Here is a 22504-nt window from a genome sequence, read left to right on the forward strand (position 1 = left end):
ACGGGAAACCATGGGGCAGGGGGGCCCACAGCGCAAAGGAAGCCTGCAAGCATAGACGCGAAGTGTGACCCAACCAAAGCGCGATTCGCTCCTGTCGGTCGCTGAAGCCGCCTTTGTACAGACTTTGCGTCCCCTTTCTGTTTCTGCAGGAGGGTCAGAAGGGGGAAGGAAAGTCACTCCAGAATCTTACAGGCAGCGGTTTTCCGGGCCTGACACACAGCCAGGCCATGCCTTCCTGGGCTGAGGGAAGACCAGAAGCCGTGGGTAAATAAAACAGTCTCTGTTGGAGGAAGTGGGCCGGCTCACACAGGCTCCCTGCTGGCAGAGCAGCGCCGACAGGCATCTGGAGCAGGCGCCCTGTTCGCTCTGCTCTCTGCGGGGCCGGAGTCGGCATCCTTGGAATTCCTGTTTCTTTGCAGAGCGAATCAGCGGCGCCCGGACCGCAGAGGGGGCGACGTGGGGCCGGCAAGAGACTCTGTCCTCGGTGGGGCAGGAAGGCTTTCGGAGGATGAGCCGCGTCGTGATGTCCCGCAGCCCAGCCTGCCACAGCCCACCCGCCATTAGGTAACCGGCTTCTCTCTGGGGACACGTAGGCCCTGTCCCCCTGCACAGGGACAGGCTGGGGACGGGGGAGGGGGGACTGTTGGAAGCGGCACACTGTGGCTTCTTGGGGCTGTGCCTCCTTGCACTGGGAGGAAGAAGAAATTGTCTTCCACGTGAAAGAGGAAAACAGGCAGAACAGATTTTCCCCGGGGCGGGAGGCGGGGGATGCAGAGCACCGATCGACCCCAAAAGGGTACCGAGGGGGCAGGAAAGGGACAGATTCGGTCCGTAGAGAAAGCACAGCCTGTGGACTGGGTTTGCAAGAGACGCTGGAAAGGCTCCGGCCACAGTTTGGGAACAGGACCAAGGCTCGCGGTGATGCCAGGCTGCCTGCCTCGGGCCTGGCCGACAGCCGGACCCCAGAGAGCTCCTTCTGCCCTTGGCCCAGAAGCCAAGGCTAAAGGATGGGTGGGTTCTGGGGCATCAAAGGGCTGCCTATCTCGTTCTAGGAGCCTTTGCTGACGTGGAGCTCTAACGGACAGGTAAGGCGGGGTGCGCTCCCCTGTAGGCTTGTGCGTCCACTCCGGTCTTGGGAGGCCAGGGCCGCCGTTTCCAGAGGACACCCGGTCATGACCTTACGTAATCACCATCATTTAGCTACTCTTGTCAACAATGAAGATGTAAACTATCTGCCCAGGGCCGGGCGCGCGGTGACACAGTGTTGCACATTCTCCGCCCTGGGCAGGAGGTCAGCCAACCCCCCCGAGTGACTGCTACTTGCAAGCTGGCACCCTTCAACCGCACGCCCCCACCCTGCACAAGGGGGGCCACCTTTCTGTTTTCTCTGGTTTCTCTCTATTTTTGTTACGGAGAGTCGCGTCTGGCACCGGCGCGAAGGGGAAGTCGGGCGTGCCGCGCGGCTAGGGCGGCCCTCCGGACCGTAGAGCAACGGCGTCACACGGTCACCGTTGGCTGTCTCTAAACGCGTAGATTCTGCGATGGAAGAGGGAGGCCAACGCTGGGCGCCAACAAAGCCGCACCCCGCTTTCCCGCCGGGAGGGAGCCACGTACAGACACGCCCGACTCTCGCCATAGAAAAGCTGCAAACGCAGCCAGCCGCATGCCCTACCAAAGGCAGGCGCAGTTCCCATCAGCTTTTGTTCCTTTCGTGTTGATTTGTATAATGGATGCTATTAGAGACGTGAGCATCGTCCCCCTCGTTGGCAGCCCTGCTCCCAGCCCCCGCCCCCTTCGCTGCAGCCACGCCACACGGTTGTCCGGGTCAGCGGGTCACACACCCATGTGCTTCGGCTGCTCGCGTCCCCTTCCTTCCCCCGGTCCCCTCCCCTCCGCTCTGGCAGCTACCAGTCTGCCCATGCGTCCCGGGCTCTGTTCCTGTTTTCTTCCTCACTGTATTTTGTTCATTAGACTCCACATAAGACGCAGATCGTACGGTATTGCTCCTCCTGGCTGATTTCACTGGGCATAATGTTCTCCAGGTCCCCCCGCCAGGCTGTCGCAAAAGGGAACAATTCCAACAGTTCCTCCTTTTTCACGGCTGCGTACTATGCCATGGGGTTGACCGTCCCACGGCTTTTTTAAGCACTTACCCACTGTGCTTTTTCTGAAAACAAAATTAAAACAGACGCATGGGAAAAATCATATCTACCTTTGAGTATATGATACAGAAATGTGTTTTATAAAATACGCAGGTCCTATGCATTCTATAACGTACAGTTTATAGCAGGTGTATTTATCTATTAATTAGTCAGGTAGACTCCCAAAGAGATAATGCCTTACGATCTGTGCCCCGCAGAAATCGCCCAAGGGGAACAAATGAAAGAGAGGACGCGTGTCGAGGGGGTGGGAAAATACATGAGCGCGGTCAGTCTCCTTGCTGCGTCCTGATTTCCACTTGACAAGCAGACGGTCCCCTTGGATAGTCACGTCAGGTGGGCAATGTTCTGCCTCCGTCCCAGCCTCCAGCCAAACAGGGTGGTGCATCCTTGCTGCGCATTCCATCTCCAAGACTTGGAGACCTGAGGCTCAGGGACAGCCGGTCGCAGCAAAACGCGTCCTGTGTGTGATTCCACATCCGGGTGGTCCCTGCAGGGGTCTTGGGCCCAGAGACAAAGCGGAGATGGTGCCAAGAGTTGGGAGGGGGCAGGGTCTTTAGGACAGACGTCCAGGTTCCCAAGAGGAAAACCCCTGTGGAGGGTGTGACCGTGAGGACGGAACAATGAATGTGTCCAGTGCTCCCCGGACCCATGTTTACAGGTGGAGTTGTTGTGCGCAGTTACCACCGCGAACAAGGACTGCAGGGAAGACGATCCCATAGAGATAGTCTTGTCCTTTCATTTTGCGTTTTTCCTCCTTTTACACTTGCTCTTTCTGGATGAGGGACCGGAAACTAATTCGCGGACAAACCCGGCGTGTTTCTGCGAATAAAGTGGTATCAGCAAACACCGGCCCCGCATCGTCGGTGCTTTGTCTCTGCTGGCTCTCACCCCACAACACCCCAGAAGGAGCAGCGCGGCCCCCTGAGCAGAAAACCCCAACATACGTGTCTTTAAAACCTTCCCAGAAGGCAGAGCACTATTTTATGAGTGTTTCCTAGTAGTTGTTTTATGGTTTTATTGATCGTAGCAGAAATAACCCAAGTCCCCTTTTCATTACACGCTTCCTATTTGAGTCATCGAATGAGTTCCCTTTCGGCTGTCGCTGATGATGCATCTCTCTCCTCCCCGCAGGAAACAAGAAGCAGGAGAGAACACGTCACCTCCGGAACGTTCTGGGTAAGGCGGGGCTCTCCCCGGTGGCACATCTGGCACCCCAGCCTCCGCATGTCTTCGCGGGACGCACCTACCACAGCGGGTCTTCCTCGATGAGGCATGCGTCGTGGGTCTCAGACCCCCGGGCGTGGGACGCGCGGTCCGCGGACGTGCACTGTGGGGCCCCCACCTGGCGCCCTCCAGGGCGACTTCAGAAGGCACTGTGTCCCCCTCTTCCCCATCCAAGTAGGCGTCCAGGGTGGGGGGTCTCCTGGGGCCAGCTGGCATCAGACGGTACTGTGACATTTGCACTCTGTCCTGTCCCACGGGCGGGCCGGCCGGGCACCTGCTTTGCCCAGGAGGCCGTAACAGCCCTTCATTTCATGCCCCCAGCCATGGGAGGACTGCGGCCCTTCTGTTTCCGCGCACGGCCCGGGTCCCGCGCACAAAGGCAGGCGCTGTTTTGAACTGGGAAAACTAACAAACAGCCAAAGGCCTGAGAGATGCATTCGACGTCTCCGGCCACGGGGTGACACGGTCAGGGTCCCGTACCAGAGCGACACCCGCGTTCTACATAGAGAAGTCCCGTGCGTGAGACGGGGAGCCGCATTCGGCGCGGGTCTGGTAGCTTGTTTTTCAGGAGCTGGCTGGTGGTGGCTATCGGCGTCCTGGGCTGCAGGCTCTCCGAGGGAGGCGATGTCTCCGGCTCCCGCCCCAACATCCTGCTTTTCCTGGCGGACGACCTTGGCATCGGGGACATCGGCTGCTATGGCAACGACACCATCAGGCAAGAAGGACCCAGTTGCCCGGAAGTGGCCATTGCAAGGCCTCTCCCCTTGGTGTGGGCGATTTAACGTACCAGAACTGCGCACGCGGCCTGTAGGATCCCCGAGCCCTCAACAGCCCGCCCTCAGGGGCCTGCCACACAGCCGTCCACTTTTCGCTTTCAAATGCGCTGGCCATCGACACGCCCCGCGGGGAACAACGGCCTTCAAACCCTCCTGGCCTGTTAGCTCCGTCCCTCTTGCGCCTCCATCCATCCCACAAACACCCGCTCGTGCGAGATGCCAACGCTGCCCGACAAACACCTCTAATTCACCCAGACAAGCCCGGGTCCTCGTGATCTCAGGATCGGACCTGGGCCCCTGAGTCCCTACTCCTCCCAATGCGCACGCCTCCGTGGTCTCCTTCTACCTGCAGCCCTTGGAGGCCACGGGGACGCTCTGTCTGACTCCCCTGTCACGTGTCCTCCCGCACGTGTGCCTGGCACCCGGTAGATTCTTCCAAACGACACTGCGAGGCCCGAGTCAGAAAGACCCTACCTTCTGGATTCCTCACGATAGGTCTTTCAGTTGCAGAAACGCAGTACCTAGGTTTCTGCTCTTTCTTTGAATGGTGCTTTTGAATCCTCACCCAAGGGCTTGCTTAGAGGGGACGGGAGGGAGAGAGGGAGGGAGAGACCCATGGACGTGAGAGAGCAGCGTCGATCGGTGGCCTCCTGTACGAGCGCGGCCGGGGGCCCAAACCCTCAGCCCAGCTGAGTGGCTTGGGCAGGAATCAAAGCCATAACTTTTCGGTTTATGGGACCTCACCCCACCCACGGCGGCACCCGGCCAGGGCGACTCGAGGAATTTCTCTCATGGCTCCGAAGACACACAAACTTGTTGCCCGAGCTTTTGGTCGTTCCTAGGATCACCTGGCTGTATCCAGGAGCGAGCGGCAGACGTTGGTTAGAAAAGCCGTGCGGTTGTTGGTTAAGGAATAAAACGAATCGTGTTTTTCTCCGTAGGACTCCAAACATCGACCGCCTCGCACGGGACGGCGTACGGCTCACCCAGCACCTCTCGGCGGCCTCCGTTTGCACCCCCAGCCGGGCCGCGTTCCTCACGGGCAGATATCCCCTCCGATCAGGTTTGGCCTCTCTTGTCGCGAACCTCAGGAACAGGGATGGGCTGCCTCTAGCTTTTAGCTTCTCGAGTTCGGGCTGTGAAATATGGACCCTCCAGGACAGCGGAAGAGAAGGGTCCTGGTCCCTGCGTTTTCTTTAATCTTCATGCAAGGATATGTTTTATGGATTTTAGAGAGCGAGGAAAGGAGAAGGAGAAAGACAGAGGTGCGGGCGGGGGGGAGAGGGGGAGAGAGAGACAGGAGAGAGAAACGTTGACGCAAGAGAGAGACATCCATTGGCCGCCTCCCGCACACACCCGAACTGGGAATCGAACCCACAACGCACGCATGGGCCCTGACCGGGCATCAAACGTGTGACCTTATTTAGTATGCAAGTCAACGCTCCAATCTACCGAGCCGCCGGGCCAAGGCCACAGGTTGATTCTTGGGCGTGCCCGAACCCACAGCCTTGGCATAGCACGATGACGCTCTAACCCAGCGAGCCACCTGGCCAAGGCCAAGGTCCCCGCGTTTCATCACACTAGTGAGCTGACTCATTTAAAGAGCTCCGTGGCGAAGGACGGGCTCCCGAGATGGGGGTGAGCACACGAGGAAGGACTTGACAAACGGGTTCTGTGAAGGGCTAGGGAAGAAATTCTTTGGGCCTCGAGGGCAGCCAGCACAGAACGCTGCTGCAGCTCAGAAACATCTATCGACGATACACACACCAGTGGCCGTGGCTGCCAGTGCTGACACACGAATATCACGTCATGTCACATGTTACGCAATACACGTCCGGAGTCCACGTCTTTTTCCCGACCATTTGAACATGCCTAACTGTGCCAATGCCTTAGAATCACCGGGTAGCATCTTGCAGGCATTGCACACCACAAACTCCACTGCAGGCCAGCTGTTCAATAAAACCACAATCCCTAGACTGATAACCAGGCATCTGACGATTTTGACATTCCTGAATGATTCCAATGCCCGGACGCATGTGAGAACCCCTGGGTGATATCAAGAGTTTGATGAAATCATAAAACCATTTTTAATTCTTTCTTTTTCATGGAGTTCTCTTTTTGGTGATAACCTTGACATACCAAACAATAACTCTTCTCACCAACTTTCTTGATTAATTGACCATTTTATTAGCTGCAGAAAATATGATTCCGGATACAAAGGCATGTCAGAAGCACACTTTCCACTTAGATTTGGCTAATAGCGATTTTTACCAAATATTCTACATTTAAAACGGACAGTAATGATTTAAAAACTGCCCCTCAGTAAATAATGGGATAAAGAAGATGTGGTCCATAGGGATGATGAAATGTATTTCAGCCAAAAAAAAGAAGGAAATCTTGCCATTTGGAACAACATAGATGAACCGGGTAGGTGTTCCACTCAGTGAAATACGTCAGACAGAGAAAGACGCAAACCAGATGATTTCACTTCCATGTGGAAGCTAATGAACCAAGTAAACCAACAAACAAAACAGAAACAGAGTTATAGATGCACAGAGCAGACTGTTACCTACCAGAGGGGAGGGGGCTTGGGGGGCTGGGTAGAAAAGGGGAGGGATTAAGAAGCACCGATGGGTAGTTACAGAATAGCCACAGAATGTAAACGGCAGCGCGGGGAATAGAGTCAATCACAGAGCGTACCCATGTGTGGGATCAGGGGGGGCCCCAAAAATATCAAAGGGAACCCTTTGTAAGTCGTATGTGATAAATGTGTAACCGCTACACCGCACACCCGAAACGAATATGACACCGGAGGTCACCTGCAATTGGAACATACAAAATTGGTTTTTAAGTTTAACCATTAAAACAAGAACGGTAAAGAGCTGTGCTTGACGCTGACCTTTCTCTGAAAACAATCGATGGCAGGCATGGTGTCCAGCCACGGCCATCGCGTTCTCCTCTGGACCGCGGTCCCCGGAGGCCTTCCGACCAATGAGACAACGTTCGCGAAAATATTGAAAGATGGAGGCTATGCTACGGGACTGATAGGTATGTTCATTTTCAAGCCTACGCAACGTTCCTTTTCTACGGAGCACGTAGTCCCCTGCAAGGTCTGGGAGTGAGTGGGTGCTGACAGGGTGGGTTTTTCCACTGGAAAGGAAGCTCCGTGCAGCCAGCAGCCTTCACATCATGAGCCAGGGTATTGCGGGCACGGTACCGGTTGAGGAAACAGCGGCCAAACTGGACGGGCCACTGTGCTGATGCACCATCATCAAAAACACGAATTTTCTTCTCATTTTACCGATGTTCCCCCTACTTCCCTCATGCAGTTTTCTTTATTTTCTGAATACAAATGTGACTGCTTTGTTCTTTCTTGGCTTCCACGCATAGCATTCTTATCTCTTGACAGGTCCGCAAACTCTGTCATGGTGCCATGAAATAAAGCTAAGGACACCGGGCACGCCCCACGTGCCTCCAAGGAGGGCGATGCGTGCGCGGTCACTCCAACATCCTTTCTGCCTTTCAGGAAAATGGCACGTGGGTCTCAACTGTGAATCTTCCGAGGACCACTGCCACCACCCCCTCAACCACGGGTTTGACCATTTCTTTGGGATGCCTATCAGCCTGATGGCAGATTGTGCTTCCTTTGAAATATCAGAAAAGCGGAGCGTCCTGGAGAGCAAACTCAACTTCTACATGCAGCTGATGGCCCTCGCTGCTCTAACACTCACGGCTGGGAAGAGCACCCACCTCCTGGCCATCTCGTGGGCACCGGCCATCTGGTCAACCCTTCTGGCCGTCTTGTTGTTTATGGCTTCTCATTTGATCGGTGTGCTGATTATTCACGCGGACTGCTTTCTGATGAGAAATCACAGCATCACCGAGCAGCCCATGAACTTGTCAAGGACGACGTCTCTCTTCCTCAAGGAGGCCTCGACCTTTCTCAAAAGGTGAGCACCAAAGGGCCCACCTCATCTCAGTGCTCTGTTTCATGACAGAAGTGTGTTCTGAAGTCTTCTTCCGTCATGCGTGTTCGGATGGTGAAATGGGGGGGGACCCAGAAACACGTTTTTGTTCAAATGAGCCCACGGCTGGTGTCTCCCTCAGCCTAACTAGGTGGTGTCCATTCAAACAGGGGACGGTTCTGTTAAAATGAAAGCTGTCCCCTTTTACTCTTAGGGAAAAATCCCATTCCATTAGCCGCCCCCCCACCACCACCACTACAGGCCACGTTGAACTAACACAACAAAATGAATCGCCTCACCGCTCTTTACAAAAAATTCGAAATCTTTTTAAACTCCATCATCAAGACTAAAGGGTTCTGAGGCGCCCTTCAGACTGGATTTCAATTGGAGTGATGAGGGAACTGTGTCAGAGCAACAGGCGCGTGACAAAAAATGACACTACACACAGAGGCAGCTCCATGCCCCCCAAGGGTCTTCCAGGGAAGTGGAACCACCTTGTAGCAATGCCACCGTGATCATGTTCTAGAACATTCTTTGAGAAGTCTTGATGGAATCGCATCCTGTGCGTAAGGTATGAAGCTGATCGTTAACTTGTAAATTGAGACCCGTGAGTCGGACAGGTCCTACTTCCGATTAAGGTCTCCACCTTTGCATCTACAGCTTAAGAGTTAGTATTCCATTTTATGGGACAAGAATTAAAATCTATGAGACAGAAATTAGATCATAAAATTCAGAAATGGAGAAGGAAAAGTGAGGCCCTGCATAGATAAGGGAGAAGCAAAGAGAAACTGATAACCTATTACACCTAATTTTTAACGTGTGTTCTTTCATTAAAAGTCCATGCCCCAAGCTTCACTGAATATGCAATATCACTAACTTCATGAGCCAAAGTTTGAGCTGGAAACACATATGGAAATGATGGAACAAAAGAAACATCCTATCGCAGAGTCAACTGATGTTCTTAATTTCAGTGGTCAGAAGATGGTCAGTTAAAAAAAAAAATGATAATCGGTAAGATGCATAAAACCAGTGTTGACTTTTCAACAGCCTTTGAAAGGGAAACATCACCCCATGAAACACACTTGAAGATAAACACAGTCTCCCATTTAGAGTTCGATGTGTTTGCTCCTGGTGCATTGAACCGCAAAGACAAATACTTGCGCAAGGACAAGAGCATCCCAATGGCTATCTTGTAGCCCTAGGACTCCAATCTCTGGTTTTTTTTTTTCCAAAAACAAATGAACTCTTGTCCTGTCATGTTTCTTTGTAGGAACAAGCAGGGACCTTTCCTTCTGTTTGTGTCCTTTCTACACGTCCACACCCCGCTCTTCACTACTGAGAATTTCCTCGGGCAGAGCCTCCACGGGCTATACGGGGACAATGTGCAGGAGATGGATTGGATGGTGGGTAAGTGCCTCTTTCTGGTGACAGTGTGCGGTCGCCTCACCCAGCAGCAGGGAAGGAGATCACAGATGGGAAAGGGAACTGATGAGGCATAGAGATAGAGGACACCGGCATATGTATTGCAATCTCGTGGGCTGCTCAGGGTCTGAAGTATTCCAAATTACTCCTCCATCTTCCCATGCACGTGGCATCATGGGGGCGGCGGGGGGAGGGTCAGGGGCTGGGGAAGGCTTGTAAGCCGACATTTTAAGGGAAATGGTTTTTTTTTAATCTTCTGTAAACACCGTCTTAGAGTAAAAATGCGTGATGGGGATGAAAAATGATAGATGTTGGAAAACATGTGTTCGACAGTTCATTTTACATCCTTTCTGTAGAATGACTGACCCCATTCACCCTAAAAGAAATGCACCTATTATTGCAAAGAACAAGTTTATTTTACAAAAACTTGCCCATTGTTGTCACTAGGGGCCATCGTGTAGAAAAGACAAAGAAATCACTGGAAAACAGAGACTGCTTTATGTGATGTCAAATACTGTGTTTTTTCCAATTGAATTCGCAATGCCCCATTTGGGGGGAATAAATCTTTCAAATGAATAAATGCACAGATGTATGTAATCTGATACTTATGGAATGAAAAAGACTGAAATTTTACAGTACAGACTGTAAATTCCCTTAAGTTCAGAATGAAGAATTCCCTTAAAGTCATCAAGCTAGGAAACCCATCACAGAGTACAGTTAAAGTATATTTTCACTCTATTCACTTTTTCTCTCTCCCAATTTAAAACTCGGCCAAACAATTGTATGATCATTTCAAAAATAGTATTATTGTAAGATGTGGGTAGGTGGGACAGAGAGGAGTTTTAGGGCACAGGAACTATTCCATCTGATACCATAATGATGGATGCATGACTACGCGTTTATCAAACACTATAGAGCGCACACCAACAATGACTTTAACAGTGTATCAAGATTGGCTCATCAATTACAACATGGCCCAGCTTCTCTGTTCAGTCTCACGCTGTTCTAAAAAGTAAACCTACTCATTTTGGGGAAGGAAAATCAATAACATCACAAATCTTAAATCCTTGTTCCAAAGAAAAACAAGGAAAGAGGAATACACAGCCAAAAGTTGGAACAAAGATTGTTAAAGAGAGAGACGGATCCGGTTGACTAAAACATAACTGGATAGACAATTGTCTTTGTCTTTGTCTTTGCATTTCTCTGTCTGACTCATCTCCCCATTACGCCCTGGAGTTCCCTCTATGCTGTTGCGTTTGGCTCCGTTTTCTTCCTTTTCATGGCGGAGTAACATTCCACTATGTGGATCGAGCACATCTCTATCCCGTTATCCACCGACAGACACCGAGGTTGCACCCATGGCTCAGGTATTGTGAAACACACAGCAATGAACGTGGGCGGAAGACATCTTTTGTGTAACTTCAAAGAACTTACACCCACAGCTCTGAACCCTATTTTTCCCCAAGGGACATACATGTCCCTTCCATAATCAGCGTCCTTCCTAGACTCTCCTTGTTCCTACCTTTTTTTTTTTTTCTTTCCGGTAATCTTCTTTTGTCTCCATCGTAAGTTTTTACCATTTCTGTCCTCTGTAGCATATACCCTAGCAGCATGCCTAAAACATTTTAGAAACAAAATGCGGCCTCTATAGAAAGAGGCGTCGCTCTTGAATCAAGGATGCGCAGAAGAGCACAGCTACGTGACCACTCACTACCGTTGTGCGTCAGCACGAAAGATTCGTTTTTGAGAACGTCCAAAATGCTAGCACACCCGTGAATAACATGGCTTGAACATGGTCTTCTATTTTGTCCGGCTCAAATGCGCCAACTCTTTGCAGGGCAGATCCTTGGTATTCTGGACACAGAAGGTCTGACCAACAAGACGCTGGTTTACTTTGCGTCGGATCACGGCGGATCCTTGGAGTCTCAAGTGGGAGACCAGCAATATGGGGGCTGGAATGGGATCTACAAAGGTAAGGCTGACAGACCCCCGGGTTCTCGCCTGGGGCCTTCGTGCCCATCCCCAACCCCTCCGCGGGAATGAGGCTATGTCCCTTAGGAGACGCAGCAAACTCTACTGACCAAGAACTTTGCTTGTCTATGGAGGGCGGACGTTACCATTTGTCCTGTTCAGCTTTGATTCTTCTTTGCACTAGTCACTGGTTGTTAGTACGTTCACAGAATGGCACAGCCGCCACCGCTACTTAATTACTGAATATTTTCATCACCTGAAAAGGAAGCTCAGGTACCCACTTCTAATTATTCACCATTTCCCCTTACTCCCAGCCCTGGCAGCTACCAACTTATTTCTCTCTCTGTATGTTTTCCCATTCAAACATTTTACATCAATGAAATTATTCAATATGTAGTCCTTTGCGGCTGTTTTTACTCCACACAATGTTTTATAGGTCCATCGGTCTTGCATCACGCAGGTTGTGGCTTTCCTTTTTCATGGCCAAGTAATATTCCGCTGTACCAATAGACCACATTTTGTGTGTCTGTTCACCTGCTAATAGACTCAGGTTTGAATTCCGTATGCAGGCCTTGCATTCAGAGAGTACACTCATCCATTGTGGCCACATTCTATTCAAATTCAGAACCTAGTGATTATAAAGACAATGTTAGTTGATGTACCGCAAAGATTCGAAACCATACTGGCCAAAGTTATGTGGCCGAACAGCCTTTTATTTAGAAAGTTTACTCTTTCAAAACAGTGAATGTGTTGACGTCAGCGTTGGCTATGTGTTTAACATGCATCCCTGTGTTCCGTACATAAAGGGGATATTATAGATAAACATGGAAATTAAATACGTCAATGCCTGACAAGCTTCACGTTGGGGTGTCTAACTCCCCTACACCCTTTTCATGTCCTGCATGTGTATGTTTCTTTGCCTGGTTTCATGCACTGTGCCCCTGGGCGGGGGGGGTCAGTACCCTGGCCCCCCCTGCCGCTTTTTTTAAAGATTTTATTTACTTATTGTTAGAGTGAGAGGAAGGGAGGAAGAGAGGGAGAGAAATATCGATGTGTGGTTGCCTCTCATGCGCCCCCTACTGGGGACCCGGCCTGCAACCCAGGCCTGTGCCCTGACTGGGAATCGAACCAGTGCTCAATCTACTGAGCCACGCCAGCCAGGGCCCGACGGCCCTTTGCCAACCTCCTGCTCCATTGTCCCACGAAGGTTTCCCTCGAATTTGTCTGAGTCCCACCTGGGGGCTTCGTCCGCACAGTCAGGCCACGGTAGCCGTGTGCCGACGGCCACCCAGGTTCCAATGGCTGTGAACAGAGATGCCCTGAGGAACGGTCAGATCCAGGATTTGGAACTTACAAGGCGAAGCCCAAAGTTCGGAGACGTCCAAATGACCGTCGGAGAGACATAGGAATGGTTCTTGAATAGGTCTACACCCTCATTCCTGGAACGTATGGAAATTCTATGCGGCCAAATGGACTTTGCCGATATGATTAAGAAGGCTGAGCTGTCCCTGCCTAGATGGTTCAGTGGGGGCAGGGGGAGTGTTGCCCCGTACACCAAAAGGTTGCGGGTTCGATCCCCACTCGGGCACGTACAAGAGGCAACCAATGGACATTTCTCCACATATGGATGTTTCTGTCTCTCTCTCTCTCTCAAATCAATAAACATACCCTGAGTTCATGATTTCTAAACAAAGAATTTCGAGATGGAATAGTATGCTTTCAACGACGCTGTTAAAGACTCCCAAAGAATGAGGCTGGTAAGTAAGGAGCTTGAAGGCAATTGGCTGCTGTCCACGGCTGGCACAGGGGACCGAAGGCAGAATAGAACACCTGTGAACCCTCACCTCTGCTGGGGAACCATGTAATTAGAGACAGACACACACACGCGCGTGGAGGCCAGGGGGCCGAGAAGGAGAGAACGCTCGGGAGGGAGAGAATAAGTTGAAAGACAAGCAGAAAGGTTACCTCGCACCTGATTTCAACCCCGCTCTTTTCTGTTCCTCCGTAACCACAGGCGGCAAAGGCATGGGCGGCTGGGAGGGCGGCATCAGGGTCCCCGGGATCTTCCGGTGGCCCGGGGTGCTGCCCGCCGGCCGGGTGATCACAGAGCCCACCAGCCTCATGGACGTGTTCCCCACCGTGGTCCAGCTGGCGGGCGGCGAGGTGCCCCGGGACAGGTAGGGAGCGGCCCGGGGAAAGGCAGTCACGTTTCCCTAGACGCAGTGTCAATGTGCACGCGGGGCCGAGCATCAGGAAACGCGGGGCTGGAGACAAAGTCCAGGCCCCTGTCATCGTCTACTGGGGTCAAGTGTCCACTTCCTTTTTACCAAAAACACTCTGGTTGTCTTCACCTGGCTGCTGAGGCGGACCCCTCTTATTACAAGGGCCGCGGTCCAGGCAAAACCTAACAATCCCCTGCGGGGAAGTACCTCCGATTCCGTGCGGCACAGAAATTTTCTATGACCGCAGTTTTCCTTGTCTTAAAATGCACAGCAAGTTTCGGGGAGCACGGGCAAGGGAATACAATGAGTTCATCGTTTTAACGGGCGAGAGATGAATACATCATTAAATTGAGCAATACATAGATATTTACATATTCTTTATATATTGTCTATTTTACACATTTCCTTCTATTGTCGCATTTTTGCGCCTGGACCTGAAATGAAGGGCTTCCCCAGAGGTGAGCAAAAGCAGGCGTGGGACTACGTGAAACATAGAATTTATTCTGGTGTTATGATTCCCAGTTATTGCATTATTTTCCCTGCACACAACTGCCAACCTACTTTTGTCCACCTCTGTGTAGAGACAGTCGCTTTTTTTTCCCCTCCCAACATTCTGTTTCTTCACTTCCCTGCGTGTCGAAACCACCTCCTTAGGACGTGAATTCTTGGGTCCCAGGCTACCCTCGTTGACAGGTAAATCTCTGCCTTCCGAGCGCTCGCCTGTTTCCTAGGCATCGCTACCCGCCGTCTGCGGTGTCTATTCTTTCACCGCGAACACAGCTAAACTCAGATTAAGTTCCATATGCGACTACGCGCCTCATTTATTACGTATGGAAATGACACGCGCGCGTGTCCCTCCGGCTGGGTCGGCGTCCCCAGCGCCCTGGGCCGGACACCCTGAGGAGCTCCTCTCAGCGGTGCGGACCTTCCCTTTGCACGCTTCCGTTTCCTCCCATTGCATTTCCCGCCCCTACTTGCTGGTTGCTTTTCTTTTTTTACGGGGAAGTTAATTTCAAAATATAGTCATATAGTTTTACGCGTTTTAGAAATTAAAAATGTGTCTGTCGTGGCAACTGTGTTTCAGTAGAAAACAAATTCTGCCAAGTATCATTGACGTATAATAAACAGACCCATCCATGGATGTCTCTACAAATATCCATATTTGCAGGGGAAAGGATATATATGTATATACGCACATTTTTATTATGTTATAGATCATATGCATAAATATATAATGGAAGAGTATAAATATAGGTAATGATAATAAGAATATAATGTGAGTATATAATACCACATGTTAAACCAGTAATAATATGATATAATAATACATTAGGTATTTGATAAAGATTGTTTTATTTCATTTTTTCTGTCCAAGTACAAACCATGAGGGCTCTAAGTTCTCTAACTTGACCAAGACCGCTTGATCTTATTAAGAGTCCAAGACGGATGTTACGGCTTTTCCTGGTGCTTGTAACAATCTACCATCTGTATTTACGATGAAAGTTCGAGACACCAGACCCTAAACATGGCTCAAACTCACGTAAAGCACATTCACTAGGACCCCTTTCCCACCAAGGCATGGAATTACGTTGCCCTGTGTGGAAGGTCGACGGCCTCGGGCCACGGGCACATGTTTTTAATACGCGTTTGCCACGTGGGAGTAATTGGTCAAGTCCCAAAACACAGCGAGACGCGCTTCCCACCCGGGAGCGAGAGGCCCCATCCCTGAGACAGCACATGTGCAGGACAATAGGAGTCCCCCGAGGCGGACCCCGCAGGCTGATCTTCTCCCTTGAGAAGGGTGAGGGATGGGAGCCAGCGCCACGGGGTGGAGCCGGACCCGGGAGCCCGGACCCCCTTCGCGGGAAGGACAGGAAGACATGAGAGCAGAGAACAACCGGCTTCCGGGTCCTGTGGCAGCAGACGGCCATTCTTAAAAGGACCCCACACCCACACCAGCATAAAAAGCCAAAACAGATGTCCCAAAGGCACGGTAGCTTCTTTCTGGATCCGTTCTACGCTCGGGTGGACAGTGCCACCCAGGACAAGCTGGTGTTGAGGATCTTTTTGTCGAAGGCAGTGTTGGTAGGCGAAGGACACCCGGGCGACCGCGCTGTGTCCCTAAGCCGGCGAGGGCGCGCCCCTCGGTCCCTGAGCCCCCCGTTGCTCTGTGCAGGGTGATCGACGGCCGGGACCTGCTGCCTCTGCTCCTGGGAACCACGCAGCACTCGGACCACGAGTTCCTGATGCATTACTGTGAGGTGTTCCTGCATGCAGCCCGCTGGCACCAACGGGACCGTACGTAGGCGGGAGGCGGGGGTGGGGGGCCGCGCCGATCGGCTGTCTGCACCCTGCCCCACGGGCTCCTTCGCCTGCTCCTTGGGAGGACTTTCCTCCTCTTTCCGGCCACGTCCTTGGGGCAGCTCCTTCTAGGGAGGCGGTCACGACCCAGGGCGGGGCATGGCTTATGGGATTTTCTACGCACATGTGTGCGCATGTCCCTACTGTGGCCCGTCTATTCTCTCCACCTACATGGCTGGTCCCATGTCTCAGCACCTTAACCAAGCAGCACCATTGCATCTTTGGAGTGACGATCACAGCGTTGCCATCTAAGCACCAACGGGCTCACCAAGTCCCTTTTGGCGTGTCAGAATGTTCTGGGCTATTTCATGCCCTGATCGTTTCGAATGACCTGTACAATTATTTGCAAGTTGTCTTTTTTTTTTTTTTAAATCCCATGAGACTGGGCATTGCTCTTGCCTTCGGTGTACCTATCACGCAACCTGGGGGAAACGGATCTCTCTCCCCTGTCCCATTTTCCCAAGTGGAAGCATGTTCCAGCTCTCCACTTGTTATTTAGAAAATATCCAATTCACCAGGCACTTTATGCGCTTCGCGATCGCGTGGGTGTTCATCGCCGCCCTGTTTCTGGCCCCCGGTTCCCATTGTCCAGCTGAGAGCGATTGAAAAACCTTTTCTGTTTTCAGGAATCGCCTTTAAATATCCCACTCTGGGATTGACTTTCGCACTGTTTTTTTTTTTTAACATTGTATTTATTTTAGAGAAGGGAAAGGAAGGGAGAAGGCGGGAGAGAAACAGGGACCATGGATCGGTGGTCTGTCGTATGTGCCCTGACCGGGTACCCAACCCGCAACCCAAGCGTGTGCCCACTGGGGGTCGAACTCACTACCTTCCGCTTTGTGGGGCGACGCCCAACCCACTAAGCCGCACACAGCGGGGCCTGGCCACTTTTTGACGTTGTCAGGGGTGAAGTTCTGTCTCTACGTTCGTCTGCTGACGACGAAATCTCACCTCTCGGAGTCTGTCTTCTTCGTGTGTGCAGCCTGGGAGTCTGCCTTCCCTGGATTCTCTCCGCTCTTTCTGGGCCTGCTTGCCGCAGTCGGTTTGATGGATTCCTTTCTTCTTCCAGGGTTTGGGGAGGTCTATCCCCCCCTTGCTGGTGAACCCGCACTTTTCCCGTGCGCCCCCAAAAGCATCCTCGAGACATTCCCGGTATTCATAACAAGCAACTCAGGATGCCTCTTGGAATCTCCCGTATTTATGGAACTTACCAAGGATTGTCTTTTTTATGTTCTTCCCTCCCATCCATCCTCTTCCATGTGACTATAATTCTTCCTGCTACGTTTTTAAAGCTACGTATTATAATCTCTTTCAGTGTATTCTAACATCCGTGCAGTTGCGCTCTGTCCCACCTGCACTGCAATAGTTCAATCTGCGCTTCCTCACGCTTTACGGCACGGGTAACCGGGGTAACTATTCACTCTTTCGTCTGCTGTGGTTCCCCATGACCGATCTCTCGCGCCTTGGCCATCGGGCACAGTTTTAATGAAACGTCTTTCAAGGTAGGCGCGCGGGGATGGGGCCTCCCCTTCACCCCGCATTTACAGGGCACTTAGTGCCCTGCGGGAAGCATCCGGGGGACCGCCCAGCACACACCGGTCACCCCAAGTCCACACCCCTCCTGGAAGAGGAGCAAGCCCCTCCCCGCCCGAGTCTCCAGACGGCCGCTGAACTGAGCTCCATGGGTCTCGGACGGACAGACAGATGCAGTTGGGGCAACGGTCAGAGGCGACATCCCTTGGAGTTTAGGAGGAAACTGCGGCGCGTGGGCGTGCCCTGCGGAGAGCTCGCCGGGGACCCCTTGCGTGGAGCTTTTTACCTTTCTTTGCCCGTGGGCTGGGATCCTGGGGCCGGCGGGGCGGTGGTCTCAGGGGAGGGTCCACACAAGATCTTCACCAGCTTTCCGTGTGTCCCTTCCACGTGTACATTCATCACAACGTGCATGTGGAAAGGTCACGGCTGTTTTCTGGGTCCTTTTATGTTTTTTACTGTTCAGGTACAGTTGTACCCACCCCCACCTCCCACTCCACGGTCCTTGTCCGTGGACCCTTTATACACGCTCCTTGACTTGACCCCTCCCTTCCTCCCCCACACCCCTCCCCCCCCCCCCGACCCCCGGTCCCTGCCCGTTGGTTCTTCCCGTCCACATCTCTGGTTCTATTTTGCGCGCTTGTCGGTGCTGTCGCGGAGGCTGCGCGGACGGGCGAGGCCCCAGGGTATCTGTGTGTCCCCGCCCGGCTTCCCCAGGCAGCGCGCCGCGCTCCACGCCCGTCCACGCTGCTGCGCGCGTTCGTTTTACTTTCCAAGGGCATCGCTGGACGGGGGCCAGAGTGAGGCCGCTCTGCTGGGATGTGTGACGCCTTGGCTCCCCTCCGGGGCCGGGGGGGGGGGAGACAAAACCGTCTCATTCACGAGCTGCCCGGAAGCGGCTCTACGGGCTTGACCTTGTGCGTGACGGTCCCGTCTCGCCATCCCTCATTCTACTTGTGAAGGCGTCTCCCCCTCGTCCCCCCCCCGCCGTGCCCCGGTGGGCAGGAAGCGTGCGCCCGCCTGGGCGGCTCCCTCGGTGGCCCCCACCCGCTCAGTGTGCGGGGACCGACCACCCTTCTGCCTCCACCTCCGCACCTTCCATTGCAGCCGCCATCTCTGCGCCTCGTGTCCTTCTGTCCTTGAAGCCGTGGGCACCCTGGGGCCTGCTCTGTGCCTGTGTGGCGGCTGCCCGAGCAGCGGCGGAGAGGGTGCGCTGCCGGGAGCCTGGGGGCCTCCCTCCCAAAGCAGCAGATGCCCCAAAACACAGGCTGTGGGGGGCGCAGGCTGCCGAGGAGGCAAGTGTGGGGCATCTTAGTCTCTCGCTGCCTTCTTTCCTCGACGGCCCTGGGGCTGAGCGAGGTCTGGGGCAGCAGGCCGTTAGGGCTGGGGGGCTCCCCCGCCCCTGCCTGTCCCTCCCTGTCCTTCCTCCTCTTCTTCCTGCTCCCTAGCTCCAGAGCATCTTGTGAAAACTTTGTTCCGAACACCTCCTCGTATTTCAGCCCTCCCCCCACCCTTCCTGGAGGAACCTCCCCCTCCGCCCCCCAGCAGGCTCTGTGAAAGGCACTGGATGGACCTGCCATGCACAGGCTCCATCAGCTCGGGCTGCTGAGAGCAAACACCCCCGCTGAGGCTCCGGTGTCGCGGTCCCGGAGGCGAGGGGTCCAAGGTCGAGGTGGCGGCAGGGCCCGCATGGGGCGGGACGGCCGGTCAGCTTCTCAGGGTGGCCTCGCGTAGGAGACAGGTCTCTGGGCTCCCTCTCCTGATAGGAACACCCACCCCACCCTGGGGGGCCCCGTCTTTGGGACCTCAGCGAAGCCTCGTCACCTCGCACACAACCCCTGGCGATTCGTGTCTTTCCCAGGAGGAGCCGTCTGGAAGGTCCACTACACGACTCCGCGCTTCCAGCCCCAGGACGCCGGTGCCTGCTACGGGAGCACGGTCTGCCCCTGTTCCGGGCCCTCGGTGGCTCACCACGACCCCCCTTTGCTCTTCGACCTCTCCAGAGACCCGTCCGAGGCCCACGCCCTCACGCCGGACACGGAGCCCTCGTTCTACCAGGTGGTGGAGACAGTGGCACGGGCCGTGGAGGGCCACCGCCGCACCCTCCGGCCCGCGGCGCCGCAGCTGGACGGGCGCAACGCCTGGAGGCCCTGGCTGCAGCCGTGCTGTGGGCCGTTCCCGCTCTGCTGGTGCGACCACGAACCGGACGCAGACGCCCACGCGCAGACGCCGCCTCCCCGGGAACCCTGAGCGGGCCTGCGTGGGTTTCTCCAGGGCGAACAGAATAAAACGCCGCCGTGAGATTCGGTCATCTGTTTGTAGGTGCGGACGGGGAGGGACCGTGTTAATAAGAGGCACGGCAGGAACGCAAGCAACTGCGTTACATAAAATGCGCCGCCCAGGAGACAAGCAAGGGACAAGCAAAGTCCCTCCTGTTTGTCCCTTGCTTGTCGCAAAGATCCCCACGCACCGGCAGGAAAGCCTGCTCTGTCCCTATAAAGAGTTCAAGTCCCCAACGAATGTGTTGCTTTGCCGGATGGGTGTGCACACACTTAGGGTGACAAGGGGTCGCGATGCGGTCGGGCTGGGCCCACAGTGAAGGGCGTGGGCTGATCATTGCCCCGTGGAGGACGTAGTTAGTGTTTTTCAGGTTGGAGCTGTTTTGGGGGGACGTTCCCCCGGGACTCGGGGATTCGGGGAAGCCCAGAACTCGGAACGTATGCCGCACACTCAAGGCCGGCCCGAGCCTACGCCCGTAGGTCACTGCGTGGGGTCTTGCCGCTGGCTGCTCAGTGGCTGCCCCCGGAGGAGAGGGGTGCAGGTCTATCCGTGGCCCCCGCCGGCCCCACCGCCTCTCTCCACGACTCACCCACCGCCCGTGGGGAGCCCCAGCCTGCGTCAGTCAGCCGGGCTGCGTCACGGGGGGCCCGGGACCGAGTGGCTTCCCCAGTGGACATGTCTTGCTCCCCGTCCTGGAGGCTGGAGTCCAAGACTCCGATCGGGGCACGGCCAGCTCCGCCCGAGGCCTCTCTTTCGTGGGCGTGCGGATGGCGGTCCCCTGTGTCCTCCCAGCTGTCCCTCTGGGTGTGTCTGTGTCCCCATCTCCTCCTCTTCTAAGGACCCCCGTCCTGCGGGATCAGGGCCGCCCTGGGGACCTCACGGCCCCTTCATCACCTCTCTAAAGATCCACCTCCGAATCCGGTCCCATTCTGACGTCCCGGGTGTACGACCGCACCAGGCAAATCTGGGGAACACAATTCAGCCCATGACACGTTCTCTGCCAGGTGCGCGCTGCGGTTTCGTCCGCTCTGTCTCCAGAAGCAAGAAACGGTCACTCCTGCCACTTTTCCACACCAAGGCTGGGTGAAGGGACCCCAGCCTGGAGCACACTCTCCCCGAACCATCCAGCCCCTGGGGGGCGCGTGGACAAACCCCGGCCTCCAGCTGGCCAGGCCGCTCGCTGCTCTCGCCCCGGGGCCCACGCGTGTCTGGCCGATTCTGGCTGCCGGCGTGTGCTCTCAGGAGTAAAGAAAGAAATGGTGCCCCGGCTGGCAACCAGCAGCACCCCCCAACCCGCCCCGCCCCGCCCCCGCCCCCGCCCCCGCGTCTCCAACAGGGCTGCCCGCGCCCTGCCTGCGTCTCCCACGCAGCCGCCTCTGGCCGGGTCAACATCAGCTGTGCCTGCTCACTGCCCGGCCCAGACCCATCCACACTCTTGTCCCTGGTGGCTTTGAAGTCCACGCAGACCCACAGGATCAAGGTCATCCTGGCTCCGCCACCCGCGCAACCTCCCCCAAGCAGCGCTGCGCAGGTACCACCCCCCCCCCCCCGCCGCCCCGCTTCCTTCTCTGCACCATTTAGGAGAATCTTGACCGCCTCCCAAGCAGGATTTCATCAAAGGGTCAAGCCTGACTGCGTCCCTGCCAACCTCCCTCCTCCTTCGGTCCCCTGGCCCCTGGCCCCTCCTTCTGGGACCCCCCTTTTTCTCCCTCGGGGCGGTATTTGCTGAAACAAAGCACCCCAGCCGGGCAGCCCCGCGCCAGTGGGCGCTTCCGGCGAGCAGCGGGCCCCGGAGAGCAAAGAGAGCGCCGATCTAACGCATGCCCAACCATGAAGACGGCCGTCCTCAGAACGTGCGCGCACGCAATGCGCCGACTAAGAGACAAAGATCCTTTCTCCCAACACACTCTCCCGCCCCGGGCCCCGTTCCGGACACCCCAACACCGCGAACTGAGGATGGGCGCCCATACGCTGCGTTTGCAACAGACACTCCCAGGGTGCTGGGGACATCTGAGCCCCCCTTTCCCCAGGGTTTCGGAGAGCACGGGTACCCAGGCGCAGAACGGAGTCGGAGAGGTACAGAGCGCACTCCTTCGAGCGTAGCTCACGGGGACCAGGCCCGGAACGGGGACCGCCAGGCAGACCTCAGTGTCCAGTCCTGCGGGTGACGGCGCAGCTGGGCCAGACGATGTTTAACACACAAACACACACCCTCTCCTCGGCGAGAGAGTCCACATCTGGTACCCAGGAGCTGGAGAAAGGCAATTTGCATCCGCGATGCTCGGTTTCACCAGGAAACTCCCAAGGTCCTTCCCTAGATGGAGAAAAGGGGCCTCGGTCCTGAGGGCTGAGCGGGGACGGGGGGGGGGGGGGGGGCGGGGCGGGGTAGTAATCAAGCCCAAGCCCAGCCTGGCTGCGTGAGCTCCTGTTCGGTTTCAGTCCCCCGGGGGGCGCCTACGCGCCAGAGCAGAGCCCAGGAACACCTGTTTCCAAATGAATCCCCAGCAGGCCCAGGAGATTAAGCAGATTAGGGAGGGAAGGGCCGCACCCCGCAGGTCACAGAGCTCCGGGGGCGGGACTTGGGCGCCGAG

At 54.8% G+C, this 22504-nt stretch overlaps 1 protein-coding gene across 1 annotated transcript; it reads left to right on the top strand.

The window, feature by feature from the left end:
* The first annotated feature begins 508 nt into the window (after positions 1 to 508).
* ARSL (arylsulfatase L) lies at positions 509 to 19883 on the top strand. The gene is made up of 11 exons (XM_054585028.1): positions 509 to 564; positions 3294 to 3338; positions 3955 to 4101; positions 5074 to 5225; positions 7088 to 7210; positions 7689 to 8112; positions 9398 to 9534; positions 11387 to 11521; positions 13535 to 13697; positions 15919 to 16040; positions 19495 to 19883. Exons 1-11 carry the CDS (start codon positions 509 to 511, stop codon positions 19881 to 19883), a joined length of 1893 nt encoding a protein of 630 aa, XP_054441003.1.
* The last annotated feature ends 2621 nt before the right edge of the window (positions 19884 to 22504 follow it).

The sequence above is a fragment of the Pteronotus mesoamericanus genome, unplaced genomic scaffold (genome assembly GCF_021234165.1).
Source record: "Pteronotus mesoamericanus isolate MK-2021 breed Mesoamerican mustached bat unplaced genomic scaffold, CSHL_Meso_final contig_80, whole genome shotgun sequence".
Taxonomy (NCBI): Eukaryota; Metazoa; Chordata; class Mammalia; order Chiroptera; family Mormoopidae; genus Pteronotus; species Pteronotus mesoamericanus.

Bases quoted from the DNA above. Each gene is read 5' to 3' on its own strand.
- ARSL (XM_054585028.1), top strand. From the start codon at position 509: ATGAGCCGCGTCGTGATGTCCCGCAGCCCAGCCTGCCACAGCCCACCC. The intron at 5,226-7,087 runs GTTTGGCCTCTC...AATCGATGGCAG, and splicing joins CAGATATCCCCTCCGATCAG to GCATGGTGTCCAGCCACGGC. The intron at 9,535-11,386 runs GTAAGTGCCTCT...AACTCTTTGCAG, and splicing joins GGAGATGGATTGGATGGTGG to GGCAGATCCTTGGTATTCTG.